This window comes from Branchiostoma lanceolatum, chromosome 15 (assembly GCF_035083965.1).
Source record: "Branchiostoma lanceolatum isolate klBraLanc5 chromosome 15, klBraLanc5.hap2, whole genome shotgun sequence".
NCBI classification, from domain to species: Eukaryota; Metazoa; Chordata; class Leptocardii; order Amphioxiformes; family Branchiostomatidae; genus Branchiostoma; species Branchiostoma lanceolatum.
The window spans coordinates 9,364,936-9,388,759 of NC_089736.1; the positions used below are offsets into that span (position 1 = coordinate 9,364,936).

Here is a 23,824-nt window from a genome sequence, read left to right on the forward strand (position 1 = left end):
TGTTTGGATGTTTCTCCCTTTCACTTTCTTTTATTTTCAGCCTCCATGGCAGTCTGGTGGAGACTATCTCAACGTTGACAAAGCAGCCGCCATCATGAAAAACACGTACGGTTAGCTCATCAGTCAGGAATTTGCAGTTTCACTTTCGCAAGGCCTCAATTTTGTGATTTTTTGGCAAGAGACAAGGATGGACCACACCTTTACATGTTCAGATGATTCGTCGGATACTTGAAACATGGCTGTCAAGTCGCTGACGTTGACGTTAAAGCTTTTATATTTGGAGTACGCAGGTAGGTCAACAACGTTTAATAATGATACCTGATACGTGTCGTGCTAAGGAGCAGAACAAAAATGCAACTAAAAGCTGTTTTTGAAAATGCAATGATCGTAGATTATAATGGGCTGGAAATGCACACCTGGTACTTGAAAATACTTGCAAAAGAAAGTTGAAGTTGGCAGGTAAAAAAAGGAAGAAACATCTTTCACTTTTAAAAGCAGAAAAAATGGGCTTAAGTACAAAGAGCCCAGTCCGTCACACATAGCTGACCAGATGGCCTCCAGGCCTCTCCCAACCTTTTCCAGAGACCAATGGTTGGGAGTCGGTTGGGGAGTAACTGGTGAACATCAGAGTTCAGACGTTTAGGTCTATGGACGGGACCTGGGGCCAAACTCAAACTGTCCATGTCCTGATACCCATATAAAAAGTCACTTGTTATGTCCATTTCAATTCTGATAGAGTTTGTGTCAGCAATTGGTTTGGATTAAGCTGCTGGTTACTGGATGTGAAATGGATGTGACCAAGGAGGTTTAATTAAACCCTATTGATGTGACGTGGCAGTTGCAAAAGATGAGTGACTGGCCTAAAACTGGTCAGATTGCTCCCAACCTACCGCCAACCTTGGTGGCAAGGTCAGCAGAAGGTCCTGAATGTGTGACCGTCTTGCTGTGAAGTAAAGCCTAGTGTTGCTAGTAGTTTTTAATGATAAAGATCTGTGGCGGGTCAGACTGAAAGGACAAATTGCAACTGACTCAGTTTTTCCTCAATAGCCACAAGTCTATGGTTATTTCCTGTAGATTCCATGAAAGGCTTACTAGTATATCCCCATGCATACATTTGGGGTTCAGATATGGGGTAGCTGGCCAGGCAGACAGCCTAGCTTTTTCCGTAAACCCACTTTTAAGCTAATCATAGACACTTAATGTGACTTATCACCTCTGTAGGATGATAACCTAGCTAGGCTTCCTCAGGCTGGAGGGAAGGAATAGATAGTGGCTTGGGTTTTAACAGAAAAATTTTCCACTAAAAAATGAATGGCTGCTATACACAATTTGTTGTCTACAAAGGCAAGTGTTCTGTGAACACAAACTGTTCTGTGTTTGATGAATCCACAGTGACTGTCGCCTGGCACGTGACCCGTCCTATCCCGGTCCTAGAACACGACCATGTGACGTTGAACTGTGCAGTAGAAGGCCAGACGTGGGATGAGCAGCAAGTGGACTGGTACTATAACAGCTTGAGCCACATTTACAGATATGAAACACAAGAGCGACAGATCGGATATGGTAGATGGGAAACAAGAGCGAGGGCTGATGCACCCTTCCAGCTGACCATCCATAATATAAGTGTTATCGATGATGGCTACTACTCTTGTGATGTAGGATATCCTTCTAGGGATGTTCGAACAATAAGGAGTGCTGTCAATGTTGCAGGTAGGCAAAAGTGTACATGTTACATCAATGTTTTGTTAGATAGCACTTTATTCCTTTTCCTTGGCATCATCATCTTTTCTAATGCTAGAGAAATTATTTAACACTGCAAATTGCTTTCACACTATAACCCTACACCAAATTTCAGCAAGTCAGGCTCCATCTCTTGAAATGCATTAACAAAAATCTTATCTTGATTGCTGTACATGACTTGATATTTTAGCAGTTGTGTTGCACTTAATATCTACTTTACCCTGTTTACCTGCAGTACCTGCAACAGGGCTGAAGATACTGCCTGCCAACACAACCTTCATGGAAGGGACAGTTGCTAATGTATCCTGTGTTTCATTGGGAGGGAAACCCACACCCAGTATGCATTGGATCATAAACGAAACAAGCACAGAAATGTTAACACAAGAACATGAAACACAATTAAAAATTCAAATCAATATCTCTGCAATGTACAACCAAAAGCGGCTGGTATGTGAAGCAGAGCAGGACCACCCATTACTAAGGGGGCATCTGATGCGACAAGAGATCACCTTGAATATTTTATGTGAGTGTAATCTTATATATCATATGGCTGAAAGAGCGACCAATTAAGTTTGTGGGAAGAAGGTATGAGATTCTAATATACCACAGTACATGTGAATATTTCTTGAGTCAGTCCTTTGAAAATCCCCAGTTGTTTTACAAGAAAAAATATGTTTTTACCTGACGTAATGGTTATAGAGGGCACTTTGACACTTCGAGTTAAACTTTTAAACAGAATTTGGTTACTAGTAATAAAAAGTGAGGCAATAGATTAAAGCATGCTATTTAATCCTCAAATTCAATGAATATTGCATTACATACTTTAAGTATAGTAAAACTACCTGTTGTAAGAAAGTTACTTTTTTTTACAGATGGCCCTCATGTTACAGTGGAAGTAAAAGAGGGCAGAAATCTTACCATTACGTGCACAGTGGATGCAAATCCACCTCCGAGTTATGTCAGACTCACCAAGGGCAAAACACTCAAAAGGGAGGATACAAATATTGGCAAAATGCTCAATGGTGAACAGGATGACGTGAATATTGTTGAATACACCAAGATAGATGTTGACAGATCTGATGCAGGAACTTACCAATTCATCACTGCCAACTCAGTAAATCGTACCATCATTTTCATCCCACTGGAATATCATTGTGAGTATGACCTTCAAATGATCAACTGCTATTATTTATGATTCCATTCACATACAGCAAACTCATTGGGTTTGTGATATTTAACAGTAAATTTCAATACCATCACCAACATTAGCCTGGGTGCCAGCTTTTTTAGTTTTTCTCCCTCTCGGTCACCTCTGTAGCCTACAAAGTGACCGAGGCTTTGAAATATGTTTCCAGCCATTGCCTTCCTTTGCTGAAGAACTCTGAGTGTAAGTTTGATTTTTTTTCTTTCAAAATAGGTGATAGCAGTGGAGAGTGTGGTCTAGTGAGACAGGGAAAAGTCATTCCAACAACAGAGCCAGGTATGTCAGAGAAAGGGTATTGATTTGTTGAAAGTCTTTTTTTTTACATATTACATGAACGTCATGCCAAAAGACGGGTTTGTGAAGGTTGTCTTTTGATAAAAGATGCAGAAACATTTAATACAGAAGCATAACACTGATTAATCTTTGTCTTACAGCAGGCAACGGTGACGGTAAAAATATGACTTGGATCATCCCTTTAAGCATCTTAGTACCAGCAGCCATATTGTTCTCCATCACTTTGTATGTTGTTTGGAAAAAGTTTGGAAGAAAAAAGTCGGGATACAGACCACATCATGGTAAGTTTTTTTTTTTTAATCAATGTGTTTGAAACAGCAGAAAAGAAATGAATGAGTAATTGAAGTAGGCACATTTTAGATGTGCCATGGACCAGCATTATGTACACTGAGTTGGAATCACATGTATGCAAATGTTGTCCCTTCTAATGATGCTGACCTTTTAGTCACAATATCCACTGAGGATTTCAACTTTTCCTATTACATATAAATGCAGAATTTAACACCTGCAATAAGCATTAAAGGTTTTATTATAAAGTACTGACATTGCCAAACTTGAAAGTAACCATTAATTTTTCTTATCCCAATAGACAGTGACTCGAGTGAGAGCACGGCTTTGAGTGCCACACCAGAATGCTAAACTCTGGTCAACCCTGGTGATAATACACCTTCATCCCTACAATCGTCTAGTGTTTGACTTTACAACTTTTAGTTATCGTGAGTGTGATTTAGAAAGAAGAGAGATTATACGATAAGTCAGTACAGTGAAGTAACATCGTGTGGTAAGGGTAGATGACTCAAAATCTAGAGGTTCTTGGTTCCAATACCTGACAGGTCCTGGTACTGTTGTGCCATTGTGAAAATTTCCTCACTTTACTCCGGTGAAAATGAGTACCTAGCTTTGGCTAGAAACATCTTCTCGGATAAGACATACAGTGGAGGTCCCATGTTTCAGGAGAGTCACACCTCAAGGACGTTAAAGAACTCACTACACTTGTCGTTAAAGAGTCCTTCCCAATGGGAGTGGAACAGACCAAAGGTCTCTCTGGTGTCATGCAGCTTGTTCTTACTGTACAAGATTTATGTGTTGTGCCAGTTATTGTGATACAAAAAAAAAACAGCAAAAATATACGTCTAAAATGGATGCAGATGCTAAATATGTCTGCTGCTTGTATGTCTGCCAAAAAGAGCTAGCCTAGAAGATTTTCCCAGTGTATTCCTAGAATCTATGATATTAATTAGTGTGATACGATGCATATTCAAAGGAAAGTTGAAAGAATGATGGCAGAGGAGACAATCCAATATATACCGGGTTTTGACTTTTTCTGAGAAAAAGCTGTGCTTCACTTAAGTCTTTCTTTTATTGCCTCTGCTCATCTCTTAGTTTTGAAATGAATGTTTTAAATGTACTATACATAGTGCCTTGTAATGACCATTGGAACATTATTCCTGGTCCTGATGTAAGCTAAACTAAAATAAGATGCATTTTTCTTTTTGTGGCTTAACAATGTTAAGCAACAATAGCAAGATTTATGCTTGTACCACAGAATGTATATGTTTCAGCATACTTCTGTCAGTATAATGTGAACCTCTGTGTGCTGGTATTTCATGTGTGCGTAGGTCTTGGAAAGACAATACCGTAGCTTAAACAATTAGATGTACACAATTGAAGGTAACCAAGGTATGCAAATTAGTGAATTTTTTGCATAGATTTTGAGGAAATAACTAAAAAAAGAAGACCAAATGGAACATTGTTATGTTCCATTTATGTAAATGAGAGCAGTAAAGGGCAGAACAAAAGCATTCTGTATCCCGGTGTAATCCATGAAACTAAATGTTGTGCATAAAGTAGAACACACATTAGGAGTATCACTTTGTTTCAAAATCCTTGATCTATTGTCTGCATTCATCATTAGGTTGTTGATCATAAGTCCACATGATGGCAGTCAAGGTGACAGCATTGAAAGCACTGTGGTGCTATTGATAAAGATAAAAACAAAGAGTAGATATGCTGTCAAAAGCTTTGTTCACAGATTAGAAAGTGTTTTCATCTCACCGTATGTACATGTTCTATTTTGGCTAATCTACCTTAATTCGTCAGAATACAAGTACAGTCAAACCTGCACAAGTGACCACCTGTACATAAAGACCAGCTAGCCAATATGGCCACTTATTGGTGGTCCCTTAGATAATTGGCACAAAATATCCTATCTTTGCGTCAAGAATTCTGTCTACAGTGACTACCTGTCCACACAGACCAGATATCTATGGTCCCCTGAATGGTCTTTTTGGGCAGGTTTGACTGTACCTTCTATTCCAAATCTAACCAAGTACATGTAGTATTACACCAAGGAAATGATAAATGTCTTCTGTTATCATTCCATAGTCTAATTTATCCTTATTTTTACTGTTCCCATATAATGTCCAAAAAGTTTTTTCATTCCTATATGGCAAGATTGGATACTTACATCTTAAAAGTGTTTCTTCCTGAATACTTGTTTAAAAAGATATTTGCCCTCACCTGGTTATACAATACACCTGTGATATTTCAAATTCTCCCCAAAGAATGTGAAAGCTTGTCTTCCACTGTTCAATAGTATTATGTCTACGTCAAAGGCATACAGATTTGATAAAACATAAGGCATGCAGATTCAATAAAACTTTTGCCATTGTCCATATTTGGATGGAATAATGCCAATACCAAACCTTATGAAAAAGCTACTTTAATGCAATGGTTACATTAATTGCTCAATGTTGCCTCTACAAAAACATTAGCCTGAACCAACAGGTTACAGGTTTTGTACATTAAGTCATTGTAAGGTAGGGGATATTTGGGACTGCATTCTTACAACAGCACCACCTAGTGGTAAGTAGGATAGTCCAGCCCTGAGGAAGGTTCCTGAGCAGTTACTGATACGTTGGCCAAGTAAATGTATCCATAAGAACCTTATACATGTATTACATACATTGCATTGTTCAGAGTGACTCTAACTAGGAAACTGTAGCCAACTGGTCTCTGGGACTAAGTTGGAGTTTGAGTTCGTCCTTGCTTATGCAATGACTATAGTGTACTGACTGTAAAACTTCATGAGAACTTTGTCAAAGTTCTCCTTTAGTTGAGAGAATGTTGGCCGGTCCATTGGCTTTTCTTTCCAACAAGATTTCATGCACTCGTACCTGAAATGTAGGAAAAAATTTGTCAATCTAGATTAAATTAAATCTTTAGTACCAGCATACAGGACTTAAAATATGCATTTTGGTTTGAAGATAGCAGAAAGTAACCCAAATAAAATACTATTAAAGTCCCATATTTTTTAAAAAATTAACAAATGGTCTTTGAGTATTTGCTCGCCAAATTTCAGGTTGAATGCATTTGACCAAAATGGCAGAAGAAATCAAAATTTATTTCTCCCCCATAATTTTCGTGTGGAATATAATTATGAAACAAACTTACAGGAAGTATTGGCAACCTTCTGGTCTCTCCATTCTCCATCCCTGCTCCAACCAGGATTGTAGAATCTCAACACTGCGAATCGTGGGGTATGGAGGTCCTCCTGTCAGCGAGCAACAATTCAGTACCATCAATATTTCTTGACAAGGTAGAATAATAAATACCGGTACAGAGAAAGCAAAAATCAGGCATTTATGAGTAGTATTTTGGGAAGTTGATGATACAGTTGTAGGTACTAAATAGACTTACCCAATGTGACGATTTCATACAGCAATATTCCAAAAGACCATCTGTAAATTCAAAGAGTAATGAATATTACTACTATACTAGAGCATGAGTTACAGAGGCAACAGACCCTGATCCCTGCAACGTTAGATATGCATCGACAGACTGTTGTCGGGACTGCTATGCCTGCATTGAGCTACTATAGTAGCTAACCTCCAAGCAGATCAAGGACCCAAAAGTCTTGATATCCGCGTTTGAGTATATTTCAAATGTACCTTTAGGGAGGCTAAGTAGAGATCTCTTTTTAACCTCCTTGCTTTAGGATTCAATACTTACACGTCGCTTTTCTCGGTGCACCGTCCGTTGAGCAGCAGTCTCTCCAGACTGATCCACTTGATTGGAATCCGCTGGTCTGGGTCTTGTCTCTGGTAACCCTTCTGGTAGATGTCTGCTGTCAGACCGAAGTCGGAGATCTTCACAACAATAGTCTGCCCTTTACTTACCAGAATGTTCCTGGCTGCGAGGTCACCATGAATGTATTTTTGTTTGCAGATGTGTTGCTAACAAAAATAAATTGTTGAGTTAAGGAAGATACCAATGGCTACATATGTGTAATGTACAACTCACTGTCTATAGCCTTACTTTATTACCTCCGTGAAAACGGAGGTATTGTAATCAGTTTATGTGTTTGTTTGGCTGGTGTGCGTCCGCAGTTAATTAGAAATTGCAGAGGGGTTGAATGGAAGGGGAAGTGGTGTAATAGGGTGCTTGGAGAATTGGGAGTATAGATTGGCTCATTTTATAAGTTAGCATTGTAAAACAGTGCAATGAATAACAGCATTGTAACTCACCATTCCATTTGCAACTTGGTAGGCTATTTGGTACATGGTTTTGTCTTCCATTTGGTACATCGGATCTTCACATGGAGCTCCGTTCTTAACCTGTACAGAACAATTACTAGGGTCACTATTGGACTGTAATACTAGTATCGTGGCGTTGTGAACAAAAACATATCCAAGATTTGAATACTACGTTGCCTTTGCCCTAAGTGGCCTAGTGTCTACACATGACAAAAATATGGTCACCGTTCTGTTGGTAACGTCCAGCTCCACATGTTTTCAGACATAATGTGTCTTCGGAGTTCATATTGAGCAACATTGAAGAAAAAGAACCTGATTCTTTGATAACTACACCATACGTGCAGACAGTAGCAAGTGTTTGAAGTTGAGTCTTGTTCTCCTTTGTCAAAGTGTGTACTACTTTTAGTGTAGCAAAAAGTTGTAACACAGCAAATAAGCGTTACAGAATCGATTCTTTTGATGCCCGACTTCGAAAACTATCACACTCTTTTGTCTCCCGTTTGCTTTGTTCCGAGAATACTATCATACAGACACTTGTTCATTCCGAGTCATTCTACTACAGCACATTCTGGAGCCATTATGTCAACATTGTCTTTAAAAGATAGTATAAGTTAGTTAGTTATATTGTGTTGTATTTTTTTATGTAGTCTCTGTACGTTGTATGATATGGGCCAGGTGCCTGAATTAAAGTTGAAATGAAATGAAATGAAGCGATATTCAATATCTGGCACAGAGAAGTGGGACAAAGGAACCATTCTTAAGTCAATTCATTACTGACCTCTTTGCATTTCTCCAGAAAATGCAGTAAGTCCCCATATTCCATATACTCCATCACGAGAAGGGGCTTGTCTAGGTCATGAGTTGTACAACACCCGTGCATGTACAGGATGTTGATATGACTCCCAATCTCCGTGATGATGCCTATCTCGTCATAGAACGCCTGTAACTCATCCTCTGTTGCACAATCTGACATTGAAATTTCGATTAATCAACTGCATGAATATATTTGTGGATAGATAGCCATAGAGCGATGTACCCATCATAAGGATTTACATGCAGGACCTCTTTGCTGCCTTCTTTGATATGATTCTGCCAGGCTTGATTATCATCTCATACTCATTCACGCAGAGTCACAGAATCAGTTCATATTGCTCACACGCAGAGACACCCCTCACTCACCCAATTGATTGATTGATTGATTTACTGACTCTAGTTCATTCACCTTTAATGGTCTTGACGGCAACAGTCAGTGGTATCGGGTTGTTGTTCACTCCGGCAAGGGTTCCCTTGTACACCTTGCCGAAAGCTCCACGACCAAGCACGCGGCTCGTGTCCATGTCCAAGCATTGCCTCATCAACTCGAACTGGGGGAACCGAGACTTTGGGCGTGGTGGGGGCATGGGGGGACGGTCATCAATGGCAATGCTGACCAAAGCGCTGCTTTCTGTTGAGCTGTCCGAATTCGCCGAGACTACAAAATAGTCATAAAATACGCAAAACATAATGAATGGTAAACTGAAACAACACTTGTACCGTCTTCTATTTTGTGAATGAACAACATTATGGAAAACGATTATTGTGTCCTCCATAACTAAAAGCAGACGACAAGCAACATCCTAGTACGGAAAGCAAGAGGGTTACATCTATATAATACATATCATCTAGATAGTTATCTACGTAACATTTACAATATGGTTTCAAATAAGACTTACTTTGTCTTTGAACGGTTAAATCTTCATATGTATTTTGCCCCCGTTTTCTTTTAACGCCACGTACGATGAGCCACAGTGTGCAGGCCAGTCCAATGGCAGTCGCACAGGCGATGAGCACGTAAAGGAGATACTCATTGTTTCTGTTATCTCCGTCTATTTCATTTCCTGTTTAGGCAATCAAAAATGCATGATTAACCTGTATGGTGATAGACATAACCAGAAAACCGATTTATTCGTCACGTATGGGTCAAGAATGTATTAATACTGTAGTATGGATTACAGTCCAATAACTTAAGCATGTTATTCATACCACAATGAACACTACACTCACGCATTGTTAACAATAATACATGTACTTATTTCTTGTGTAAAGTATCTCCGTCTTTATGCTTCTTCTACATCAGTTTTAGCTTGACATGTGCATTTTCTGCTTTCAGTTTTTGCCAAAGGCTGCCTTGATTGTTTACGTGTGTCGTCTAGCTATATGACGTCATCATTATGTGATTCGGTGTAGTTGTACAAAGGCATAATTCTCACAAAGTATTAAAGGACAAAATTGATTACAACTTTCACATTTGGCATACAACATGAATATAAGAAAATTAAGGTATATCTAAGCAAAGGTAAAAGGTTAATGAGCAATATTTTTTTAATACCTGGGTCTGATGTTGGGATGACTTCTTTGTGTTTCACTAGTTCGCACTCACCATTATCACTACCTGTTTAACCGGAAAAAATATATGTTTGAGACACAGACATGTCTTTGCAATTGATTCTGAGCTTCGTTTTTAATTCTTAAAAAAGGCATTCACCAAGGAGTTCAAACAAGGAGGTTGGTTCAAAGTATAATAACATGTGAAAGCTTTTTGTAAAGCATCCATATAGACTATGAAAATAAAGTCGAAAACATATCTTACTTACAATTATAATCCAACCAAAGGACCTCCAGAGAACTACCCACAGAGTTTGCAGCGACGCATCCGTACTTTCCGGCATCGGACACCTGAACACTTGACTTTGTGTACTCAACATGGCTTCCCCTTTCATGTGCAACAGTCAGTGTTTTGTTTTCCTTGATGATCTCAACGTGCGTGGGAGGGGGGTTCCCGTCTGCACTGCACGATATGGCCAGTTTTTTGCCTTCTTTTATTTCGAGTCGAATACGGGGACGGTCTGAAAAAAAAGATGCAATATTAATATAGCATATATCATCAGTTGTCCTTGTATCGTCGAAATAATCTCAGCTTACAAGACCCCCCCCCCCCGTTAAGAAGGGTGTAGATGTACATGTAATGTTTTCATTTTCAACAGAAAGTGATTAGAACTCAATTACTAGTAATATATATATATATATACATATATCCAATGTCTTCACTTTACACGGCGTCAACAGGTGTCTGTGTTATTCTATCAATTTCTAACTGTCTACGTTCGGTAGCTTTGATCCCACACGCTAGTTTCGCATACGGTGTGCATTGTGAGGAAAGCAAACAATAGCTGGCGGAAGCCCGATAGTACGTAGGCGTCCAAAGACAAACGTTTTGTTGGCGTTGGTGCCGTTCTATATTAAATGTTGTTGTCCAAGCAAGAGCTCGAAACGGGATCTTTGTTTAGATTATGGTTTCATAGAGCCTTTTTTGTGTCGCTTCTGCTTTTTCATTGCACCAGGCTCTAAGTTAAAACTGCTTTTTGTCTCACCTAGCACGCGGGCGCACCGACTTTCTTTTCATTTTGAACAAAATGAACTTGATAAACTTACACAAAACGTACAAAACGGCACCTCGTCGAATCGAACGCCCTTTCAGTAGTGGATGGGGCTGCCTCTCCTCACAGATTAGTTGCTTTTGGTTTTTCTCGGCAGAAATGTTCAGTGACAGTTGGAAAACGCTTGTTTGTGTGAAGTTTGTGTGATTCATCCAGCGGAGGTTCGGTGTTGGCTTTCCTCCTTTAGCGACACAGGAGAAGTTGACAACTGCACCTTCCACAAACGTGGTGTTGGTCGGTAGTATCTCTAGCTCTTCTGTTGGCACTGTAATAATAGATGAAATAAAAATCTCCTCCATATTGAGTCTTCCTGACGACTAGATTTCAGCCTAAATATGTTTTATAGCATCTCCAATGTAATTATATCCTGGAGTCTTAATATATATATATGTCTTAAGTTGCAGTTTATGACACTGGTGTCCATGGAATACTTATACTGTAAGGTACGAAAGTGAAAATTAAGTTGTGTTTGTCATCTGTTTTTCGACGCTATTTCAATACAGCAAGTCCCATGTCTTAGATAAAAGAAATATCAAGCTGTCCACATAAGCTCTATGTTTTATTCAACTCTAGTTTTAACATCCTATCCTCATTCCAGCACATTATTTCTGTTGAAAAAGGGCTGAAGGCAAAGCCGAAGTAGAAAGTGCAAGGAGGTGTATATATATATATATACCTGCAACGTTGACAGCGCTCCTTATTGTTCGAACATCCCTAGAAGGATATCCTACATCACAAGAGTAGTAGCCATCATCGATAACACTTATATTACGGATGGTCAGCTGGAAGGGTGCATCAGCCCTCGCTCTTGTTTCCCATCTCCCATATCCGATCTGTCGTTCTTGTGTTTCATATCTGTAAATGTGGCTCAAGCTGTTATAGTACCAGTCCACTTGCTGCTCATCCCACGTCTGGCCTTCTACTGCACAGTTCAACGTCACATGGTCGTGTTCTAGGACCGGGATAGGACGGGTGACGTGCCAGGCGACCGTCAACACTGTAAGGAAGTCAAATTGGGAACTAGTTATCGCCGAGCTTATGAGTTTAATACGGTGAGAAACAGAGACATGCTAATATACATATCTAAAATGCAAGCGTATCTGTTTAATTAGCCCACAATGCGTATACGACATCAATTTTAGGCCTTTCTTGGGTGAACTAGTTCTAGCTGTATCGTCTCGGATAGAATATTGACTTGACATTACTTCGGCATTCATACACGGAAGTTAAGTATACTTTGACCGCAATCGCCATTTTGTGGTTTTGCTGTTTGTGTTCATGAATGCACTTACCTGTGCAGTGCGTTAAGACTAATAGTCGCAGCACCTGTGATTTTGCCTCCATGTTTTAAGTGGCTAATCGGGAGGAGCCTTGATGACATGCACCATGTTTGAATGCATTTGCGAACAGACTACTTGACTCTTGAAAGTGAAACGATAAATATCTAAACGATGAGGTAATAGTTTCGCATGGAACCCATTGTGTCGGTGACGTGCCGCAGGGAGTAAACAACACTGACCTTTGGAAAACAAAGGGGCATTCAATGGCTGACGGTGTTGTGAAATGGACTTTACCTTGGTAAACACGACCTGTGTTCCACAGGACTAAACTTTTTTTCTTTTTTTTTTGTGTGTGGTTAAAACTTCTTCTTTATCCATTTAGTAATGAACTATAATATAACTTAGTCTCACATACTTTTGACATATGTGCCTTAGTCCATACATGTACCGTTTCATTGGAAGAGTCTGGATATTGGAAAAGAGACTTTCTGCTTGAAATGAGTCCTGTTGTATGTACGTTGCTATACTAGCCAGTAGGTACGCAGCTGTTTGGTGATACATGTACTTGGAAGTTCTGCCAGCCTGCATTGTTTGAGTCAGCCACTAGGGGGCGTAGTTGTACTTGGTTTGTGCCAGTACAAACGTGTACATGGTGCTGTGTTAAGACCACTTTACAGGCGGATTTGAATTGCAATTCCAGTGAAATCGCAGTCCGAATTGTGATGCTTTTTTCCTCTGTCTATGTAAGTAAAAGAGAGTTTAGAAAAACTAAAGCAAAAGTATGAATAAGGTGACATAGACATTCTTTGATTAATGAATTTTCAAAAGCATGGGTTACCTGAGTGGATGGAGTGCTATAGATGTGTTTTAGTATTCTACCAACCTCTTTGAAAAAGTCTTATAACCTCCCCTCCAATTTCTATTTGGAATAGCCCATTGAGAATGTTAGCTAATGGACACAAAGTTAATCTCCAAGCAGATGTAGGTTCAACTTGTTTGTGCATAGTGTTTCATGTCTTTCTAGTGGTGAAATCTTTCTCCTTTTTAGGCTGCTTGGATATTACAAGGATTTAATATTGAACATTTCTTCATGTAGTTTGGATGTTCCTGTACTAGCCACTCACCCGCTTGATGAAACATTTACTTGAAAGTCCTACCAGTCTGCATTATCAAACTCAGCCACAAGGGGGCATATTTGTACCTTTTGCTCATCTACCTGAATAAAGTTTGTGTCAGTACAAATATGTACATCTTGGTACTGATGGTAGCTTGTTCAATTGGCTAATATGAAGCCCCTTCCTCATTACTGTATACTGTAAATAGTGAAATATTTGTGGTGGTTTTATGTATGCAGTGTTGACCCAATCATACTCAATCATGTGTTGCATTTCATCATAAAGGTTGTTTTCACCACGACCATTAAACACAGTAAACAACTCCTTTCCCCTAATGTGAAATTGAATGAATGATAACATACATGTGCATAAAACATATAATTTGTATTTATTTCACAATATTCCACAACAAATCCATCTATTGTAATCAAAAGTTTAAACGCACTTTTTCTCACACCATCAATATAGATAGAATATCAATGTATAAAATCTACAAGATACAGAGCGTGGAAACATGCATAGTTAGCTTTAGATACAACATACAAATAACAACAAGTCAACTTCAAATAACTGTTACAATACATTTTGTACTATAGCATCCATTTATAACATATCTATACATTCCCACTAATATAATGGTAATTTACAGAGTATAACTTGAGATTGAACGCAAGAATTTAAGGATATACAGTAAGATTAATATTAAAGGTTAAATGCAAGAGTATAAGGATATACAGTAAGAATTTCCTTACAATATCAAGGTTATAAAAAGTTCAAATTTCTTACGTAGCCAGTGTCTGGTTTTCACCAAGCCCTTGTCATTTGACAAGATCACACAAGAGAGCAATAAATCAATATATGTGTCAAATTATCTATAATTAAGTGATTGTCCCTGTCTAAATGATCCATAATGGACATGCTTTACCTTTTATCTCAAAGAAGGGTTTCCTGTATTCATTAATAATTCACAGTGGTAGCTTCTTAGAATTTGACAAAATGCCTTTATGTCCAACTGTACAAGTCCCTAGGTACAGGTCGTATCGTGTTAAGGTGACACTGTTTAGTGCGGGACCACATTCGGTTGCCCACTTGTGTTTTGTGTTTTTCTTTGATATGATGTTTCTGTGTACAAAATTTGTAAGAAATTCATTCGTCATTCTTGAATTGAACTAATGCAACAGTTTTGTTGCTATATCTGGTACTTACAATTAGATTATTTTACTAACATTTTATATTTGTTGATGACCATATTCCCATCGAAATATTATTCATATTTTCTTTTATATATGTATGAACAGTGATCAATCTAACTCATTAGCCCTTATCATAGGTTATGTTAATTGTATATATGCATTTAGTAATATCAATTTACAATATAGCTTCTGATATATATCATTTAGAAGGTCCTAAGTATAGTTTGATAATCTAGTTCTAAAAACGTTATGACTGTTCGAACGTACGAAGTAATTTCAAAATTGCTTTGTTCAAGCATGGGATAGCTATCTATCATCAACAGTTTTGTCGAAACAAGAATTCTCTTAAACTTTTTAAAGACTAACAGTAAGGTCACTATTGCCATAGTACAGCTATGCTGCTCATAGTACACGTCTTGAAAAACACATCATGGTGTCTATCTTTTAGTAACCTCCAGATAATTTCCATAGTCAATCTTTCGAGGCATCTGAAATTCCGTCGTCCATAAATTGTCCATTGAGGTTTCACTATACCGGACCCGTCGTCCGTTTGTCGTCGTGTCTATTCTAAATAGGTCGTCACTCGTCGTTTCTCTGTCGTAAGCTTGCCGTGAAATAATACATGTGCAACATGCAAAAGACTGTGCCCAAAAGTTGGTCACGCTTTTTTACGCTCTGTTCTTTCGTCCAGCCGACAGGTTTCTAAATTCATCCGTCTGTCTAGTCTACGAGTTCTGAAGAAATATTCTTGGTGTTCACGTCTCATCAGTCTAGAGTGTAGATGCGAAGGATGTCCTCCAAGTACTTGTTCCGTCGTCCGGTCGGTCTGTCTATTGGAAAGAGTTCACTCGTCGAGGTCGTCGTTTCGTCGTCGTCGTAGATTTGTCCTGAAACAAAGAAACGTGCAACATGCAAAATGAATGTGCAAAAAGAAAGAAGCTTTCTACTTGAGCGAAAGGAAAATTAGTTTCAAATCTAATACTGGTGCTGTTTTGAAAGGTCGTAGGTGAGTATTGGAAAATTGTGCGTTCTAAGATCGACGTGTATCATTCTCTAATGATCTAGTATGTCCACCTGTTTGTTGTTGACTACAAGTTTATCAATTACTGCTTTGAAAACTTTTTTGGCGACACCTCACGGGCGGAGGCATTAGAGAGAAGTCTATGGTAGAAAAGGAGATTGCTTTCCAAGCGTTTGAACTACCAAAATAAAGAAAGTTACACCTGCCTCTGTTCAAATATAGCTATAGGGTCCCTTGCCAACGTTTCTAATTACATTATAAGCTGGGACAATCAAAAGTAATGTGTATTTTGACACATCAGTGCACTATTGTAACATTTTGTTTCCGCTCTTTCTACTTTCATTAAGATGTTCAAATCTAGATGTTTGGGGTTTAATGTATCTCCGTATTACGTCATGTGTATGAACACCAAATTCTGGCACCCAAATCCAACGCCCAGGCAAAGTTACCTGTGACGTACTCGATGTCATGTCGTCATCAAAAGATGCGTAGTTGTCGTCTGGCGTCATCGTTGCCTGTGCAGTCTTGTCGAGGTCAGGTTCGCTCTGCGTCTTTGTGCCTTCGGCCTTGACCGGGATCTTGGACTTGACCGCCGTTTTGGGCTCCTTTTCCCTCTGCAAGCTGCCGCGGCCGTTGATGTTGTTTGTGTTGCGGAAACAGAAGACGCATGCGCGGAAGGTGGTTTGCGTCCCCCTGTTCTTTGAACTCGGCCTCTCGTCCTCCATATCACACATGACCCCTACCGACTGCTGTTGGTGGTGCATGGTCGACATCTGGAGGTCCATCATGGCGATTTCCAGTCGCTCCATGGCCCAGGCCTTCTCCCGTCTCGTCTTCTCAAGAAGCTTGGAAAGATGCGCGGTTCTGGTTCTCTCGATATCTCTTTCTTCAAGTGCCTGTTCGTTCTGTAGAAGGAGATATTCATGTTCACGTTCAAGCTCCGAGTGGTTGTGGAAACTCTCGTCTATTTTCCTCTCAGCGCGCTCGGCGCGTAGCTTCAATCCCTTGTTTTCCTCCATCAGACGTTCCTTCTCTATTTCAAGGTTATCCTTTCCTCTCTGCGCCTCTCTAACAATAACGCCCATGTCGTCTTCAAGCGCTATCTTTTCCTTCATCAGGTCCTTTTGCTTCTTTTCGAGGATCTCTGCTTTAGATTTGTAGGTGTCCCTCTCTTGTTCGATGATGTCTTTCTCTTGAAGAGCGCGGTTCTTGGCAGATTTCAGGTCGTCGTTTTCTTTCTTAAGTTCGGAGAAGTTTTTCTCCAGAGTGACGTACAGTGATGCCGCCGAGTCGCGCTCACGTAGGGTGCTCTCCTTCTCTCTCTCTAAAAGGTCTTTCTCCCTCTGAATTTTCTGTAGAGTTACTGAAAGCATGAAGGACAAAAAAGTTACCAAAAATGAATACCACTGTATGGAAAACTGTTAAATAGATTTTTGATTAACATCGATAAAAACTAATTCTTCTTCTCTTGACTTAACTGTCTTTCCATAGCAACTACCACTATTTCATACCATGTTATGCATTGTCCTACTGTATTACTTACCAGGCGGGGAGTAGAGTCTTTGCCTTTTATTGTGAAACTCAACAAAAATGAGACACCCTATAGATGAGTTAACAATGGTTCTTAGTACGATAAAGAAATAGTCTCTACCAGACTGCATGGTTTGCTGGAAAATAGTAAAAATTTTTACCAAGTAGGGTGTTGCCAAGGCAAAGGAGTTAGCCAGTAATGGAGCTACAAATAGGAAACCCAAGGAGCCTGCTATATCGAGACTAGTAAAAATGAAGAAACCCTACCTTTCAGTGCTTTGGTCTCGTTCTTGGCTTCGTCCGCCTGTCTAACCGCCGTGGCCTCCTGCTTCTTAGAGTCTTCCATTTTTCTTGTCGTCACCGCAAGACGGTGGCTGACGTCGTCGAACGCCCGGCTGTTCTTTCTTGTAGACATCGCTACCCTCTTCTTCTCCTCCGCGATGTCTTCCACCTTCAGTTTCCACTGCTTGTTCTTCTTCTCAAGTTGTTTGACTCTCTCCTTCAGATCGGCGATGCTCTTTTCGTACTGGGCTGTCTGCTTCTGTAACCTCTGTTGCTCCGCACCCGAATAAAAGTCCTCGTGTAATTGGACGACTTTCGGCGTCTCCACAATGGTCGTCATGGTGATAACAAACCAGGTTGAGCGTGAGGTTTACCAATTTTTGGTCAATTATTCAATATCCAGCGATGTTTCAACCTTTGAAGAATCGTAGCCTCTGGGCGTCCCTTGTGACGATCGGACAAAAGAAAACGTCCCCTGAGGAAGAGAAGAACTTGAATTATTGAAAACACATAAAGTAACTTGCCAGGTTGATGTTTTGATTAATGTTTTTGGTGAGACCCCATGAGAATTTACGAAGCGAAATGTTGTATGCCCTAGCAACACACTTACTGGATATCATCAAAGAGATAGATACAAAAGAATGACGAAATAGTGTCATCAATTGTGTGTGTTATATAACACGTAACCTTGGCTATACGACTACGTATACCAAGATTTGCGAAAGCAAAGAAATACAAATGAACAAAATATAACTAATTTCCCATGGTTTCTTTTCACTGTAACGTATACGCAGAGGTTTCCACACTTGAGTTTACTGAGAAGGCCATATAAGGACACTTTCTGAAAGTTTCACTTTAAATGTAGTAGTTCACTAAAGAAACTGTAACGATTAAGATTTAGTGATAACGCTAACTCTCCTAACTGATGATATAAGGCGGAAGTATAAGTGACAGATATTGAAAAAAAATCTGACGACAAACTGACGACGGATTAATAAACGAAGAAACCTTTACGTGCGTTTGCTTGAACAAATCCATTCATGGCGAAAGAAAATGAAATATGCCAACTTGAAGGCACTTTGGATAAGATAGCAAACTCTGTGATGCTGAGTTTCCTCGATAGATAGTGAAACTGAATGGTTAACGACACAACTTTTCGTGCGTATGTTAAACCTTCGGTCCCGTAAAGGTAAATATCTTCAGGTGTAAAGAAAAAGTTTGCACACACTTATCGGCTTCGGTATGCTTGGCTAAAAACGCGATCTTTGGTGCATGCCGCATTGCACCAAGGAGGTTATAGACTATTTAACCTCATTGATTGCACTACTAGTACTACCATCGAACACACGTTACGTTTAGGGTTGGACCCACTCAACCTTTAAGTGCGTACTCAGACTAGTCTGTGTGGGGTTATTTGTGCAATTGAAGTACCCAGTTTATATCTAATCACACCCGTTCCCAAACTCTCCCCAGCAAGTAACCACAACAGCCGGTTGCCATGGACAGGTAAAACATAGATACTATCCCATGATTCCATGCGAAGGAAACGTCATGTCCATGGCTAAGCCCTTGACAATGGCAAATGTTGTCAATCAAAGTCACGTGATCTTTTCAGCCTCAGTGTTTCCAGTATGTTAATGAGGCCCGGTAACCCTTACCTCCAGCAATGCCTTATTTTCCTATCATAGTGACCTACTCTAATATTGTTATGAGCAAAGGTATCATTGGAGAATAAAGTGATGCAAGTGGTTTTATAACAAACTTATTTTTTAGCAAATGGCACAAAGATAAAGATATGAATCTTTTTGAGGCTGAAATATCTCCATTTGTTATTCAAAGTTTTCTGAGTGACTGGGTTGATTTAAAAATGACCACACCCTTGGAAGTCCGTCAGAAGATTAGTTCTTCTAAATCTTACCGACTTACAATTACTGTAGGAAGTTGAAATCAAATCTGTATGATAATGATAATAATAATAGTGATAGATGTCTTTATAGGTTACGTGCCAATTTTCCTTCCTAAACTCCCAACAATTGTGTTATATTGATCGAATGTTGGTCGCTACCTGGGCGGGCTACAACCAGCCAGTTTACGTGAGCTGTGACCTCAAAATCGCACTAAGAAAACCTCTGAATTGGCAGCACGTTTACGTAACCTGACAACATCGACCGATCCGTAAAAACGCGGATCCTGACAAAAATATCATTTTAGATCTCACAGACTTGCTGAAAATCATACGGCAAAAAATCTATGGTTTGTAATAATGTAAAGTTAGGGCTGCCATCGAAGTTAAGAAATGGATTAAGGTTATCTTACCGTGATCGGCCAATATGAACACTGTCCCTTGATGGAGACTTAAGCCTTTTTCTTAAAGACAGTCTTTAGCTGAACCGTTGTTGAAACGTCTCGTCGCAGTCTGTGTCTCAAAACGGCATGTGATCGTTTGTGCAGAGAGCATGTCCGTGTTTACAAGTACAAATAGAGACCGGACAGGTGGAATGGCTTCGTGATCACTTGTGCAGAGGCATGGTCCGTGTTTACAAGTGACAGAGCAGGTGAGAATGTTGGGACTAGTACTTGTTGAGGCCTCCTCGACCATTTGCGTGGCTTGCGACAATGGTTCTTTGTCTCCTTCTTAAAACACTGTGTCGTTCTTAGCGGTACTGGGCCGTTTCTTTAGTTCTTCAAGAGTTATGTTGTTGAATTGGCATAGACCATAGTCACCTGTTCTTGGAACAGAGGAAGCGGACGAGAACTTGGAATGCCGTATACCCAGCCTTTGTTTGTCTTACTACAGTTCCCTATGAATTGGACATTAGACTGTGTTTAGTGATGCCGCTTAAATAAGCGTGTTCTGCTTAAGTTCGGCATCACTATGTGTTGTTTTTGATGTTGGAATTTAAAAAAAAAGACCTGACATCCTAGAACGTTGTAGGTCATTGATCGCGCCTGCAACGTTTTGCCCAACTTCCATTATCTTTATTCTTCACGTCTTGTACATGCCGATAGTGCCCTTACGACTTGGGTACAGTTAAGACCACCATTTTATCAAGTCAATGTTAACGATGCAATATTTAAAAAAAAAAGCTCTAAAGCGTGAAATAATGGTGACCCTCTCCCAGCATGTGTAACGTTTGAAAACGTCATGGTAAAGTGCAGGATAACTTTCTGTCCGTTACATCAGACACCATGACGTCACATTTGTCATAGTAAGCCGTCAATTACTATTATACATACCCCCCTCTACGGCGAAATGGTAGACTTGCCCTTTTCTCATTGTTATAACTTTAACCTCTTAAAAATGCCAATGAAGGACCGTAACCGTTATCTTTGATACAGAAAATAAAGCAACTTTTATGATATACACATTTTACGTTTCCTTCCGGCACTAAATCATGCATCAATGATTTCACACGGAGAGACAGGGTCATTGTGTAACGTTTAAACCACCCATAGCACGTGTCAGACGTGATGATCAACCTGTCTATCAAAATATGGCGTTGCTAGGCAACGTGCTGTTGATCAGGCCAAGGCCTCGTGGTGATAGAGGTAGCCTCCATAGAAGGCTTCGTGGCTGGGCTCTTGTTTTGGCTGATCATGTGCTGTTTTCTGATTGTACATGTGCCAAGTTTGAGGTCCAGCTTAAAAGAAAGACACTTTGATGTCCTCGTGCTTCCAAGACGCTGAATGGATGCAGGATTTAGACTGAACGTCTGTCAGAAGCAACCAGAAAACCCACATACATTCCGTGAGAAAACAGCACAGAAAGAGCCCAGTCAAGAAGTCTGCTATGGAGGCTATGTCGCATGGCAGTATGGATAGGATTTTGTTTGTGTATTTGAGACAATGTAAATATTACGATAGCTCTTTGATAGGAAAGAAGGAGCACCTTCGGCATAAATTTGTTTATTTAAGGGAATTCCCAGACAAAGTGCGCTGGAATTTAAAATGATTTTTGTATCAATACCCGCATGCAACTAATACAAAATACATGTAAATCAAACATCTGGATAAGGTCTCTGACAATTGCAAGAGTCGGTCGTTTCAGACAGATCCAGACGTTTTTGACAAATGTCTGAATTCGATCGCTACACAATTTCCCATTGCGTTCCTTTTCAAAAGGATCTGGATTAGAGTACACTATACACACGTGCCTTTGCATACGTTGATAGATACGCATAAAACGTATTTTCTAAAAGGATGTAACTTGATACCTCTTAGGTCATTAAAAGGATATTGAATTGGTTCCTTAGAAGAAAAATCGTCCGAAAATAGATATCAAATGAAGCCATGTCTCATAAAACCACAAGAAAAAATTAGTTAGATTCTCCTATTTTGTTCATTCTTCATCACAATCTAGGCTAGTATATCGATAGATACCTGTGCAGTGTTATATCTGTTGTGAAAATCGTATCTTGGACACAGATAAATATGGTTATAAATGTTATCGTTGACAGATTTATGTTTCTCAATTGTTGTGGGGCTCATTATAAGGGCATGATTGTATGTCATTGTATTCGTGAGTCAGTGATACCCCGTCCCAAATCATATTTTTTACCGAAAGAAAAAAACCGCTACGTTTCATATTTCTCATTCTAGGGTTCCAAGAAAATCTACGATCGTACTAAATTATGTCATGACATGCGAGAAAGATTGACTTTTCGCACGCTTTGAGCTGTGTCTATGCGACATTGTGTTCGAGTAATTTGATAATGTTGCCAATGTTCACATATAACAATATGGCCCACATTGTACCAAAATAGTAGACGTTAAATAGTTTGCAATCTGGCAAAGAATGGCCTGCGTTAACCATCACAAATTTACGGCGTTTGATATGGAAATTTAAATGCCCTTAACGTTTTGCCCGATCAGTGGCACAGTTTGTAACCATCATGATATTTATTGAAATATGCTTAATCTGAATAGGATATTTGTATTGGTATTCTTGCCTCAAATTCTTCAATGATGTAGCTATACCGTGATATAAAAAAGAACATCTGTACAAAATCATATCTGAAATCTTTGACTGTCTCTATTAAAGTATAGGAAGAACGTTAAATTACTACTAGATTATATGTTTCATTAGAAAGAAGACTTACCTGTTTGTGATTTCGTCGGGAAACCTTCGTCTCTGTCGGCAAAAGTCAGAACGGTTCTTCAAAAACATCTAAGTCCACCGGCCGACTCTCTTTATACCAACGGCACGCGATTTTCATACAAAACTTCAAAGTAAGCATACAGAACACAAAGAAAACGTCTGTCTCATGTGCGTAATGTCAACATAGCTATTAATCTTGTCGTATACAACCTGGTAGCTAAGTTTATGAATCCAGCGATACGAACTTTACGTACAGATATATGTACTCTCTATAACACACCACATATGTAATGGTATGTGATTAGATCCACGTTAGCTATAGCAACCAAATGATGGGTATTGGTATTTATTGCGGTCTAGGTTCCTTGGTTTTGGCAACGGTGTATGTGGTAACGTACAACAAAGGAATTGAATATCAAAAATCATGACAAAGCTTTTAATAGCGTAGTTTTGATGGAACGACACGCAAAACGATTTAGATATTCATGACTCGAATCTATGAATGCAAACAGCGAACTTGGTAACGCTGGGGGAAAGTCTATTGTTAAAAGGTTTTGTGTGTTCGGCCTCAACATGCGTGTTTCGGGTTGTAAGAAGTTGTCTTTTTGCATAATTAATGAGCGGGTCTGGCATACAGCGGGTGTTAGAAGTGCCCCCAAGTCACGCAAGGTTGTTAATTTCCAATTGATTATGTACATTTGGAACAGAATACCATCGTAAAAGGCAGTTTGTACCGAGTGACTCATGATCACAAAGACACTTTGCACTGCACAACTTTCTCATTCCATAGTTAGTAAAAACAGCTTTTTAGAAACACAATGACAAGAATTACCGGGCCGAAAGTCCATTTACTAGGATCAAAGTGCCCTCCATTGAGACCCAAACTGGTGTAATGGAAGAAACGCACGCTATGCCACCTGCTGAGGTCGCTTGTATAAAAAAACCCTGCGATTTCAGGGAACATTACGTTTTATGGGTACAACCGAGTTGTGGCAATATTGGTGTGTTACGCCATGCGGTGGTTTACTGGTTGTGCAAACAAAGTAGAGAAATGTC

The 23,824-nt window shown here is 39.5% G+C and overlaps 3 protein-coding genes across 6 annotated transcripts; 1 reads left to right on the top strand and 2 right to left on the bottom strand.

Annotated features, from left to right (window-relative positions):
• The first annotated feature begins 101 nt into the window (after positions 1-101).
• LOC136420623 (cell adhesion molecule 2-like) lies at positions 102-5,942 on the top strand. The gene is made up of 7 exons (XM_066407668.1): positions 102-290; positions 1,393-1,710; positions 1,976-2,263; positions 2,613-2,894; positions 3,158-3,220; positions 3,379-3,519; positions 3,828-5,942. Exons 1-7 carry the CDS (start codon positions 236-238, stop codon positions 3,875-3,877), a joined length of 1,197 nt encoding a protein of 398 aa, XP_066263765.1. The 5' UTR covers positions 102-235; the 3' UTR covers positions 3,878-5,942.
• A 46-nt stretch (positions 5,943-5,988) lies between these two features.
• On the bottom strand, positions 5,989-12,737 carry LOC136420590 (fibroblast growth factor receptor 3-like). 2 transcript variants are annotated; one of them, XM_066407601.1, is made up of 13 exons: positions 12,542-12,737; positions 11,926-12,104; positions 11,245-11,514; positions 10,407-10,658; positions 10,142-10,204; positions 9,486-9,650; positions 8,996-9,244; positions 8,552-8,739; positions 7,765-7,854; positions 7,250-7,473; positions 6,938-6,978; positions 6,692-6,791; positions 5,989-6,414 (listed from the first exon to the last, which is right to left on the bottom strand). In XM_066407601.1, the coding sequence occupies exons 1-13, from the start codon at positions 12,628-12,630 to the stop codon at positions 6,288-6,290; spliced, it is 2,037 nt and encodes a 678-aa protein (XP_066263698.1). In that variant the 5' UTR covers positions 12,631-12,737; the 3' UTR covers positions 5,989-6,287. The 2 variants fall into 2 exon arrangements, with proteins under 2 accessions (XP_066263698.1, XP_066263697.1); XM_066407600.1 differs by having other exon boundaries at positions 11,926-12,246; positions 12,542-12,722.
• A 1,272-nt stretch (positions 12,738-14,009) lies between these two features.
• LOC136420613 (myosin-7-like) lies at positions 14,010-23,148 on the bottom strand. 3 transcript variants are annotated; one of them, XM_066407649.1, is made up of 4 exons: positions 22,770-23,148; positions 17,656-18,145; positions 16,319-17,221; positions 14,010-15,724 (listed from the first exon to the last, which is right to left on the bottom strand). In XM_066407649.1, the coding sequence occupies exons 2-4, from the start codon at positions 18,008-18,010 to the stop codon at positions 15,603-15,605; spliced, it is 1,380 nt and encodes a 459-aa protein (XP_066263746.1). In that variant the 5' UTR covers positions 18,011-18,145; positions 22,770-23,148; the 3' UTR covers positions 14,010-15,602. The 3 variants fall into 3 exon arrangements, with proteins under 3 accessions (XP_066263746.1, XP_066263748.1, XP_066263747.1); XM_066407651.1 differs by having other exon boundaries at positions 16,308-17,221; positions 22,770-23,147; XM_066407650.1 differs by lacking the exon at positions 22,770-23,148 and adding an exon at positions 19,987-20,094.
• Between the last annotated feature and the right edge of the window lie 676 nt (positions 23,149-23,824).